The 12777-nt window shown below is 38.0% G+C and overlaps 1 protein-coding gene across 1 annotated transcript in view; it reads left to right on the forward strand.

The window, feature by feature from the left end:
* SLC9A2 (solute carrier family 9 member A2) overlaps positions 1–12683 on the forward strand; it is a gene marked incomplete at its 5' end in the record, with an annotated part of 34675 nt that extends 21992 nt beyond the window's left edge. Inside the window, 7 exons of the mRNA XM_082278700.1 lie at positions 709–798; positions 2118–2188; positions 3627–3788; positions 4383–4479; positions 5377–5508; positions 7416–7506; positions 9552–12683. Coding sequence (XP_082134826.1) covers positions 709–798; positions 2118–2188; positions 3627–3788; positions 4383–4479; positions 5377–5508; positions 7416–7506; positions 9552–9922 — 1014 coding nt within the window. The 3' untranslated portion in view covers positions 9923–12683. The remainder of the gene's footprint in view (positions 1–708; positions 799–2117; positions 2189–3626; positions 3789–4382; positions 4480–5376; positions 5509–7415; positions 7507–9551) is intronic.
* Positions 12684–12777: the final 94 nt, after the last annotated feature.

The following is a 12777-nucleotide window of genomic DNA, read 5'->3' on the forward strand; positions in this document are numbered from 1 at the left end:
GCTTTCTAATTGTCAGAACAATAAGGTTCAAGATGAGTGTTCCATTATGAGCAATGGGGCAAAGAAACCTAACTACTTTTAAGATAAAGCTTGATTCATTTACGAAAAGAAATGTGACCACGTTGTCTGGGATAATAGGGACTGATCTCAACACCACAGGAGGTTCATTCCTCTCCCCTATGCCTGTGTGTCTATACAAGTAAACGAATTATCTTAATTCTTCCACAAATAATTGTTCAAAACCATTATATCATTCAGGGATAGCCAAAATGTTTTGTTCTTTCTCCGAGAATGGTCAGGCAAGGACACATACTTACAAAAAACCTTAGTGTCATGATCTTAAATATCAATAATAGTACTGTTTACATATCTTTGAATACCTATTTTGGAAGTAATCACTTAAAAAGAGGACTTTACATGTTCACTTTGAAATTATAGGGAGTCAGTTTATTAGTTCATGTTTTTCTAGCACATAACAAAACTGAAAAAAAAAAGTTTATAATTACTATGGATGGGATAGGTGATGTATTCCTGATAGGTTCAGTTAGGTTGACCATCTTGGATCCCTCAGTTCTAGGGTGCCCCTTTCTTCCTTCTGTTGCATTAGTGGAGTCTGAGCTGACAAGGGCTTCATAGCTAAGTGCAAAACCTACTAATCAAAAGAGTGAATTAATTTTTATAATTAGTGTGTTCTTTTTGTCTTCACAGGGAATAACAATTCGCCCACTAGTGGAGTTTCTTGATGTCAAAAGGTCAAATAAAAAGCAGCCTGCTGTCAGTGAAGAAATTTATAACAGGGTATGTTGCAGCCTCAGTATTGTAGGTGAAACTCTTGCAGAGATGAAATTCCTAGTCATGTTCGGAAAGACAACTATTCGTCATACAGTACTATGGAGGGGTTGTACTAGATTTCTTTTTGATAGCTGTTACAAGCACAATAATTGTAAAGCTTATATTTAACTTTTGGCAATTACCAGAATTATTGTTACATATCATTATTTTGGAATCTCTCACTTTCTTAATTGTTCAGATCTTGAAGTAAATTAACTTTCTGTAGTCTATTTCACACATGAGATACATGTTATTTTATAATTTGGCTACATCAGGAAAACTTTGGCTTTATTTAATTACATTATACTGCATTTGAGTTAATCTAATTAAACAAATGCAAACTTCCCTTTAACACACTGTTAAACTTACCTAAGTCTTACATCATCAACCTTTTTATGGATGTATGTTTGGTACACGTGTGTCTCCAATTGCTGCGGATTATTAGCCATGCATCTTCTTGAATGTATTTCTCCTTTCAGCATACCTGAGGCAAGTGGCTTGAAATTTCAAAAGTGAGGAATAGTAAGGCCCACATTCAGGACAGAAGCCAATCTAGGCATCTAAAAGTCTGTCCTTTTAGAGCTTATCCTTTGGACATATCTACTAGGGATTTTCTGTGAGACTGAGAGACCCCTACTGTAGTTCCTGAATTAAAAGCAAAAGTGTTGCCTCTGTGATCAAGTGAGACCTTAGCTGAACCTATTCAGTTTTTCATAATTCATAATAGAATCATAATAATTCATAATAGGAATAGTGTGTTTCTAATATTAGGTGAACAGGGTGCTTTAAAATGAGGCTAGACCACAAATTCCTAAAATAGGAGCTCAGGACCTAATGCTGGCTCTCAGTTCTGTCTCTGCATCCTGAGGGCTAGTGCTGATGGAGGGAGCTTCTGTCCACTGAGATTCTCTTCTCCACAAAGTCATACTTGCCTCACTGTCAGGCCTGGGGAAGTTCCAGGCATATCACTGAGTGGTTAGGGAATTTCAAATAAGTGAAATTACGGGAAAAAAACTTACTTTCAGGCAGGAGCTGAGCAAGATTGACATTGAGGAAATTAGCAACTAACTTCTGTCCTTTTGGGGCTGTGAACTAAGGAAGATCCAGGGGGAAAGAAACAGATTCTGTTTTTGAGCTTGGTTTGGACTGCATTTTGTAAGACTGGAGCATTGTTCTGAGCTGTGACTAAATGTTTCTGTTTTAAAGTAAGTTGGAAACTAAAAAGGTCTAAAGACAAGCCAAGTGATGTCTATAAGTTTATGTAATGAACCAATGTTTTCCTTTAGTTCTTTGACCACGTGAAGACTGGAATTGAAGATGTGTGTGGACACTGGGGTCACAACTTTTGGAGAGATAAGTAAGAGTGGCGTTTGAAACTCTTTGTTTTACAGGAGAAGTTGAAATGGCTCAGCAGCAACAAAAAAAGGCTGTTGGGCATCATATTTCATTTTCAGCATTTATTCTTGAAAGTGGATGGTTGTTTTTAGAACATGTGGGTTTCAAAGGGAAAGTAGCAAAACAATGTCTTTTACTAAACCACAGGCAAGTAGAACAGAATAGCCAGCTGTGAAGAAAGGCAGCCTTCTGATCCCAGGGTGAAGTATGGTACCTTCTGAGGGTGCATGTTTCTGACTGTTGCAGAGCATTTCCTGTATGTCTGCTGAGCCTTTCATCCTTCCCAGCTGTCTTCCTGCAAACTGTATTTCTTAGGGGAGTTAAGTGACAGGTTAGTTTCCTATTTGATGGCAAACATACAAAAGCTTTTGGATTTCCTCTAGAAAGATCAATGCAGCAGCTGGCATGAGGTACATGCGACATCCTAATGGCAGGCAGCTCCACAGTTCTTGACGCTTTTATGTAAGACAGTATCAGTTAAGAAGATTACCTGAATAATTCATATTTTTACTTTATCTGCTGAATCATCATCTTCATTAGGTTGGATCTAATTCCTTTTACACCCAAGTTCTTTAGACCCAAAGCATGGGCACTGCTCAACAGCCTCTAGTTGCTGCTCCAAGAAGAATTTAAGTGTTTTATATAAAGAGAGAATAGCACCAGCAGGAATGGCTGAGGAGAGCTCTCTCCAAATGACTTTGGGGCAACACAGTGAAGACACTTTCCCGACATGGGTACAACTTTTGTGACATGGGTACAACTTTTCTTTAGTCAGCCTGGTTCTCCTCCAGTCTGTGTGAGATCTTTAAAGAAAAGGTTACAGAGCAAAGGAGAGTCCCAACTCTTCATGAACTTTACACCCAAATTCAAGAATAATTTCAGAATGTCTGTAGGGCAAAATATTTTCTGACAAACAAAATCAACACCAGCTGTAATCAATATTTTTTCAATAAACATCCAAGAGGGTGCAGTTGCTTTAGAGAAAGGAAGAACTTCTAAAGTTTTAAAAAAGCAGGCTAGAATTTCAAAGAAAAAGCAGTTGATACAAATTTTGGCCTTTTATTTGTTATTACAGTAAATATTTAATGTTCTCTTTGTCTTGATGAAAACAGAGAATTAAAAATAATATTTTCTAATAACACAGAATACCTGAAAGTTTAAAGTTGCTTCTAGGGAGACTGTCCATTAACATATGAACCAAAACACAGGTTAAGACTATCTATCTGAAGTGAAGTTGACATTGACCCTTTCTTAGGTTACTCAGCATTAGGTTGTTAACATGAACAGACACATTCCCAGAGAGTAAAGTCCTTTAAAATTTCATTAACTACAATATATTGGCTTTCCTTAACTATGCACAGTAAAAATTAACTGGTTGGGCTGGTTTGCCTCATGTACAGGTTTAAAAAGTTCGACAATAAATACCTGCGAAGACTTCTAATCCGTGAGAACCAGCCCAAATCCAGCATTGTTTCTTTATACAAGAAGCTAGAAATCAAGCATGCCATTGAGATGGCAGAGAGTGGAATGATAAGCAAGGTCCCATCATCAGTGTCTCTCAGGTAAGCAAGCGATGCCAGCATGGCCAAGCATCTCAGCTGGGTCTCATAATTTATTTCACAGCCCGGGCTGTAGGCAGGATAGTCACTTTGACTTGGGATACTTTGTGTCCTAATGTCACCAGAACAGTAAGAGGATGTGAAACAAGAGCCTTTCGCCTGTAGCTTCACATGAAGTGCTGTGTTCTTCCCGGGTATGTAGTTTTATTGGGACAGCTGCTCACTGGAACACTGATCTGCTGTGTAGAGTGGAGGTGGACTTGAACATGTGCCTGCCTGCCTGCTGAGAATAGCTACAAGGGAAGCCCGAGGGGCATTTTGAAAAGTACCTAAATAAAATTTACAAATTATTGTAATTTATGTCACATTTTGGAGATTGAGTTTTGTGTCTTATCACTGAATCAAATGAAATCAAGATTTCATTTCTACATGTTACATTTTCATATATTAGTTGATTGTTTTGAAATGTTGTTTCCAGCTCTAACAAAGGAAATAATTCCAGTGTCATTCCTGACCATAAAAATAAAAACATTCTTGTCTCTCTCCATCCCTCTCTCTTTCTTCCCTATTTTCCTTTTTTTTTTCATTCTGTCACAGTGACTATCATGAAGGAAAGATAAAGCCACTTTCTCCCACTGAAATGGAAAACATGCGAGAAATACTGACAAAGAATCTCTACCAAATACGACATCGAGTAAGGATGAACTTTTGCCTATTTAAATATCCTACTGCTCTTTGAATATACTGATTATCTTCCTAACACATCTTTGAGCTAGTACATCTGCTCTATCATATAATAAAAATAATGATCTTATTTACTTCTGTTGCCTTGAATCCATATTCTGTCATATATACAGTAGCATATTCACAATCCTTTGTATAAATATTTACTTGATCTTATACTATTGGTAAGGCTTAATATTTTTGTCTTATTACCTCCAATACACCTACAGTATTAGAGCAGGATCATAGGTGCCAATTCAAGCCAACATTGTCTCCTTGTATCAGTATATTGGTCACTTCATGATATGGGGTTAGATTTCCTATTTGCCTCCAGTTGTAAAATTGTTTGTATTTAGAGTAGAGATGGTGAGCTGGAAAAATAGTGAAATAAAAGCAAAAGGACATTTCACATTTATCCTCCTGTGGCTAAGTAGTTTGAATGCCCGAGCCCTTGGAAAACATTCAAAAACTGAGCAAGCTTCAGCTTGCTGGAGGTAAAAATGACTTCCCTCTAGGGGACTCATCACTTTCAAATATGTGTCCTCTACTGACATACTGACCAAGCTACTACAGTGGGGGGGTAAACACGGTATTAAGCCAGCTTCTTCATTTTTCTCTTTCATTATAAATATCAGCAGGTTAAAAAAAATGAAACAAAACCAACAAAAGAAACAAGTGGTTGTGAAGGACATGAATAAAACATTCTCAGTATAATTATTCTGCTTGTTCTTAATCATCTGCAATACAGTCTTGTTCACAAGGATTTATGATGCTTATTAAAGCAAAAAGCCTGTTTTTCCCTGTTCATATAGTCTGACACATTTGACATCATGCTTTCCAGGCTGTGATCACTGCTTTTATATTTCAGACAATGTCCTACAACCGACATAGCCTGGCTGCAGATGCAAACGAAAAGCAGGCCAAAGAAATTCTGATCCGTCGCCGGCACAGCCTTAGGGAAAGCCTGAGAAAAACAAACAGCCTGTCAAGGGAAAGACCGGTACTTGCATTTTGTGGTGTTTTTTGGTTTCTTTTTTTTGTCTGTGTGTTTTTTTAATTTTAATTTTTATTGAAAGCAGCTCTTTGTAGCTAATTTTCATGCAGAAAAAACAATCTTCTGACATGCGGGAAAAAATCCTGAACTTGGAAGACTACTGCACATATAATGCCACACACCTTGAGTTGCACACATGAGCCCCTTAATTTGTGTTGACACCTTCAGCAAAGCTTCAGTCTTGTAGAATGTGATATGGGAGTGGGATCTGCTGCCATAATTTTACCTCAGAGAAGCTGGACAGGCTCTGTACACAATGTGGGGATGATCGGTATTCTCTATCAGTATTTTGATGAAGGTTGATGTTTTGATGATGGTTGAGATTAAAAATGACTTTGAGATAGAAAAGCTACTTACAATATGGGAGAGGAGTGTCGACCACATCAGTTAGAGCAGCTCTTCACCTGAAAAATGTTGTATGCTCTTTAGTACTCATAAAATGTAGTCAGGCCTTCAGATTTTGACACTGGTTGGGAAAACTTCTGTTTACAAGGATTGCTGTGGCATGATAATATTTGGGTCTCTGAGGCAATCCTGCAGTTGTAAACTTCCAACCATATTGGAATGGAACACACTAATTAAGCAGGGAAACTGATCCTCTGAATCATATCAGGTATCAAGGAAATTAGCCATCCTATAAATATCTGCTTTCATGTTGCAGGAATACTTAGTGACTGTTGTCTTCATTGATACAGTTGTCCTTCAGCAGCTGAGGCTGGAATAATATCTCTAAAAGGGCGGTATCTTATAGGTGATCATTACGAAAACTACTGTGGTGTTAATTATCACAATAAGACTGTTCCTGAATGATTTTTTCTTCTCTCAAACACAGTTACATATGTTGTCTTTTTCATACAATTGAATTATTTACTGTGTGGGATAGTGAGGAGACTCAGCAGGACTTTTGGGACAGGGAGAAAAAGGATGTCTAATAACTTTTTAAAACACACAGACTATAGTTTTAAGAATAATTATCCTTGGATAAATCCTCCACAGAGGGAAGAGGAGAAAGAGGAAAAGAATAAAACTCCAAAGAGAGAAAATCTCTAAGAGAAAAAAAATTTCCTTTCAGGTTCCCTTTCGTTCTGCCACAAGGAATGGTATGAGCAGAGGAGAGCTGGTAGACTGTAAAAATTTTAAAAATCTTTGTAGCAAATGTAAGAAAGGATGTCCTTGAGAAACTTTTGAGTTCAAAAAAAGCAACTTGTCCTGGAAAGTACCTCTCATGTTCCAGGAAGTATGAAGTGTGGTCTGCACCCAGAGCCTTTAAAGCTAAGTCTGGGGAAAACAAGGATCTTATGCCCTGAACTGGTAAATGATCATGCTGGTGCCTAACTTCCTCATCAATTTCAGTGTGACTGGTCAACTGCATAAAGTCATTTATATGTATAAAGCACTTGCAGGATCAGAATACAGATTAGTTCTTGAGCCCAAGATTCAGTCTTAACCAAACTTTTGCAGCTGACTGATAAAAAGTTTCAAACCAATTTTAAACATGGAGCTACATGAAGTGCCATGCTTGCAGCATTTGCCTGCCTTGGGGAAACCTGTGCAGGCAAGGTTGAGGTTCGAGACCATACATTTATTAACTCTGATCTCAGAGGGCATATCACTAAGCTTTCATTTGATTAAACTGCTTGAGATTATTCAGTCTTTATCTTAGTTAGCACAGACTTCAGCCAGCAATCAGCACTGAGTATGCAGTAAAACATCACATATTAGCTAATCCCAAACTACTCTCCAGCCCTTTGGCTGCATAAACCTGTTCAAGCCTCAGTTGTATATCTGAACATACATTATGCAGGTACTCTACTCTGCAGTGACTTAAAGTGTTCTGTTTCCTTTGCATGCAGGCTGCAGCAAATACAAAAAGATTCCTTTCACTTCCTAAGAACACTAAACTCCCAGAGAAACTACGAGTGCGAAATAAAACATCTTCCAGAGGTAATGAAATTTTTCTGCTTTTCTGTTACTGTGCTGCAATCATTTTGCTTACATAAAAGGAAAGTTTTTCCAGGGATGATGTAGAGAAATCAGCATGTTAGAGCATTTAAAGCAGTGGGTCCTAAAGCAGAAATTTGAGTGTAGAGATATGCCCTGGACAGCAGGGTTTTGTGGGGCTTTCTTACTTCCTATTCCACACTGGCATAGTCCTCCCAGCACATCTTCTCATCTCCTCCTGCAAGCAGCAGCCTGCAACTCTTTTGCACCAGGAACACTGCCATGGCTCATTCTCCTCATCTTTATTCCATAATGTCCAGATATTCCTCTTGGATTATGAGCCTATTTGGTTCTTTTTTCTCTGGAATCAGGGTAGAGGACACTGCTCTGAGAACCAAAGCAGAGAGGGCAATGAGGACATTTGGTCTAGTTTATTGTTGTCATGAAGAACTCAAAAATGCTGTGGTTTACAACCAAATTGTTATTTTTTTCCCCTGCCTAAACTCACAAATGTTTTGTATTGGAGTTCTGGAATTCTAACCAAAAGAAAATTTTAAAAATCTGTAGGAGCACAACTATTTGATGTGAAAACTTTGCCCAATTCTATATATTACTTCTGATTGTTACTGGTTTCATTACCATGCTTATACCATACTCGGGAGCATTTTCTTTCATGACAAGCTGTCATCAAGATCTCTTACTGGGAGAAGATATATCTGCAAAGTTGTTAAAATTTCCTGATCTCCATCCCAATTAGTTTTCCACTATTCCAAGTTAATTTAACAATAGACTGTGTTTTTGTCTGTTACTAATTATATCTTTGCTCTCCTGAGTGCAGGATGCCTTTTATTCTGTAGTTAGTCTGCAGAGGTCACCTACTGTCACCTAGAATTAAAGAGAAAATGTGCCTCCAGATTATTCAATTGTCAAAAAATATATTATTTGACATATTTAGAAGGGAAAAAGCCTGAAAACACAGTCTGATGAAGACCTTCCTTGAAATATAATTATCTGGGTGAATGGACAATTACATGGTGATATATTTTGTTGACCCCTTCCTCACCTTTTTAAAAGAAATAACACGAAGGCTACTAATCTAAGTTGTTCTTATGACAGTTGCACAATACACAGTTGTTTACTTTGATATATTTAAAACATCATATCTGATTAAAGTCAAAGAACAAATCTGAGGCATTCATAAACTCCTGTTGAAATTATTATCAAATGACTCAAGCGTGCAAGTTTTGATGAAGTTGTTAGTTCATTTTAAAGAAGTCTGCTGGGGAAAAATATATGGGACATGTGCACATCCAGGCAATCTCCATCTTGGTTTACCTGGCAGTGATCATTTAGGAGCATTCCCTAAACAATGATGCCAGCTTTCCCTAGAGCATATTCTATCTACTGTGCTGTGAGTGGGAGGAAGAGTCTGCAGCACTTGCCACCTATAAGATTTGCTCTGTTGATTCTGTTTCATGTTTTACATTCAGGCTTATTAAGGATGGGATATTTCCACCCATCTGTACACTGACCTTGAGAGATCCTTTGCCTGGTAGAGTATTGATGCTCCTTTTCCAAAGTTAGGTTTCTAGAGCCCCTGTACATGTTGTGCTCTGGAAATGCCTTTCAGTTTAGAATTCATGAGATGTGAGGGCAAGAAATCTAATTTTGGTATCCTGCTTGGATATAAAATGGGACTAGACCCCAAGCTCAAAGAGAGACAGATTTTTCTGTCCAGAGAACGGGAAATTTCAGAGAACTGGGGAAATGTCACCTCAATCAAGGGGGCACTTGGCAATCAAGGAGCAGCTGAGTGAGGCCTTCATAAAAATCATACTTTTGAGGGGAGGGATATTTTAAAGTCAAATCTATCCTCTATTTTGGCAGAGTTAGGGGGCTGTTACTGGGTCTAATCAGAAAGTACTGAATATAGAAAACATGGGGAAACTTTACTGTGCGGCTGCAAGGGCTCGGTGTGCTGTTACTCAAATATTCCTGAAACAGTTATCTTCTGCACCTAAAATTATAATTTTGTTTTCAATTAACAGTGGGTGACAGCAGTGACTCAGAGTTGGATGCTGCTACCACAGTGCTCAATCTAAGACCTAGAGCAGGGAAAATCTTGAGAGACCAGAGACTGAGACAACAGAGGCCACTCCCTGAGTTTAGGGTGGAGTGGAAGAATGAAGTTGACGGGAGCCAGGACGGACGAGGAGAGCAGCAGGACCCAAGCACCTTGCCTCAGCCGTCCATTGGGTTCAGGCAGCCACTGCTGACAAGACCAAGATTTGGCACTCTGAGCAGGGAAGATTTGACTGCAGACCATGGGTCAGCAAGACCTATGCCACCACCACGGTTAGTTAGGCAGGCATCACAAGGGGAAAGGCAGAGAACTAAGCCTGATAACCAGCCATACTGAACATAGCCAAAGAAGAACTATTGATAATAAACCATGGACATACTGAATTGGGATTCTAAACTATCTGATCAGACTATGGGATCCATTAAAATTAAGCCTCACTCTGGGTCTAACCACTTCCATTTGAGTTAAGTCAACTCCATTAACTAAGTGAAAGGAATACTGGATCAATTGCAAAGTTAAAGACAAAATATATATATATATATCTCTTTTATAAATAACTTATTTCAATACTTTAATTTAATTACATTATTTTCACTGTTAAGATAGTATGGAAATGTGCCTTATCAAACATCAACTCTTGAGGAACCAAGTAATGAAGGGTCAATACACAGTTTTCCATTGAAATCATTGTTGAAAGTCCAGTGATGAATGGATTCTTAAAAAATGCCCCCAAACTTGTGTGTCATTTCAGATTTTATTTATAATCAATAATACCTATTTTAACCAGAGCTTTAATATGAATTACACTGAAAACTGCACAATGCACCTATCATATAGACTTCTAAGAAGAATAAATATATTCCTGAAGCCTAGCTTGCTCAAAGACCTCTGACACAGAAAAAGAGGAAGAAGAGAAGAAACAAGCTGTAGGGGCAGAATTGCAAATACAGCTTATAAAAAGGACTTGAAACAGACACAAGACCTGAATAGCTTGAATTTTTACTTTCTGAATTTTTGGCAATATGTTACCTTTGAAAGGTACTAAGGATCACCAAAGAAAAACTGAATTGCTTTGGCTTTCACTTATGTCAGCAAGAACGGAGAGCACTTAGCAGGACACCAGAAGGCCTAAGAAGAGAAAACTTCAAGTGGATAAATAATGTTCTGAATCAAAATTGCTTTTTTGCACCTTAGTTACTTGCAAACACGGCAGTAGAATAGTTGCAGAACACTGCGCGTAGACAAAGCGAGCAGTCTCCTGTTTGAGTCAGGGACCACTGAGACTCAAGAAAGCTCATTCACTCAAGCTTGTGACCCTGGTTAATTTGTTTTACTTTTTGTTTCCTCATCTGTAAAAGGGGAAAGATAATCTTTTCTTTGTCTGAGCTATGCACTCCAAGGAACAAAAATGTTCCATCTAATTTGTTTTTACAGAAAAGTAGCACAGTGGGGCCCTGGAATCAGTTGAAGTCACTGTGCACCTTAGTAACATGGACTTCTTGATGCTAGCGTCAATGGCTGCCATTTGAGGGCTTATGGGAAGGGAGGGTGCATTGAAATAAATGATACTTAACTGTAGCTCTCAGGAATTTGCACTTTCTGTCCCACTTAATCTAAGTACTGAGCTTGCTTTAGCACAAATACACATTTCAGTACAATGCAGAAATAATTTTCATTCTACTTGTTACAAGATTGATAACTTTCATTGAAGAATGTACACTGTGAAATCATAACTTTTCTCTTTCATTAGCACATTTCTAAATCTGTGGGCAATAAGATTAATTTTTTTTTTTAATTTAAGCTTGTTTTGAAAGAACTATTAAAAATCAGAGTTTCCTTTTAAGATCACAAGGTAGATTTCTTTCAAATGTTCATGGGTGGGGGGTTGATAAATGGGAATGTAAGACTTTCCTTCTTCCAACAGCATCTCCAAAACATTTATTTCATGTATGTATTTGAGATATCAAACCTTCCTAAACTCTTTCCTTAGCACAGGTCCTTTGATCTTTTTCCTCTGTTCCAGCTATGGAAGTTTCTGCTGTGTGGCAAATGCAAAGTCTAAGCTGCAGAGGAATGGCTTTGTGAACCCTATAAACCTCAGTCAAATGTTCATGGTTATTCTCAAAAAATGATTTTTGTGGAAATCAACACTTCGCTGTCCTTTAATGATCATCTCCTGTTTGGAAATAAAATTGGGTTCAATTTTAAAAACAAATTTAAATTTGTCTTTCAACAGGAAAGTATTTTCATCGGTAAGATTGTCAGGGAATGCCCTGTCACTGCATTATTTTTGACTAAGAAAAAAGCCTCGAGTTTTGATTTCAGTTTTGAGGCAACATCCTTCTTACAGATCAGACTGCTTAGATTAGCTGTTTTATATTAGGCCCATCTGAAATATGACCAAATAAATAAATGTGAAATGTTGCACATCAACATTTAGTTTACTCTCTGTGGAATTTTCTTGTTCATGTGCTGGTAATGACCAAGCACTTGGCTTCTATCTGGGGAGAGCTGCCTTTCATTTTTTTTCAAACAGTTGTTATTTTTTATGGTACAATTTTAAATAATGAATGCAGGTTTCAGGAACCTTACTGCTGTGCTGGTTGCCCATTAATGCAGGGCATGCTCACATTATTTGTGCTTAAAGTGGTGCCCCATAGTACAAGCATATCAAATTGAAGGTCGTTTTTATGAAATATGGTCTTAAGCTCTTGGTGCTCCAAAACATGATAGCATGTTGTTACCTTTCCAAAGAACTTTGAAATCCACAGAATACAAGCATCAAGGCACATCTCCAGCATGGTCACACTGTGAAGCAGAATCACAAATCTCCTGGGACTTTGTGTCCTTGAGAGTCCTCTCTGCCTTCCTCACTTCTGCTCTTCCCACCCTTTTCAGGCTCTTTTCCACTATTGCTGAATCAGCTGCTTGTCATGTCTGGGAACTGATTTCCTGGATACTCTCCTTTTCAGTAGCAATGACAGCAGCAGGTGAAATGGGCACCGTCCTAGGTAGCCGTTCCCATTCAACTCTTACTCTGGTTTGGGTCAGAGTTTTGCCTTTTTCTTCTTCTTTTTTTTTTTTTTTTTTTTTCTTTCCTGCAAAGTAAAACAAGTTAGCAGTTTTTTGAGCCTTCAGAGGAGATACATCCTTCATGTTTTATCAGATTGCTGGAGAATGAAATGCCCAAT

Source organism: Coloeus monedula, assembly GCF_965178545.1.
Source record: "Coloeus monedula genome assembly, chromosome: 3".
NCBI classification, from domain to species: Eukaryota; Metazoa; Chordata; class Aves; order Passeriformes; family Corvidae; genus Coloeus; species Coloeus monedula.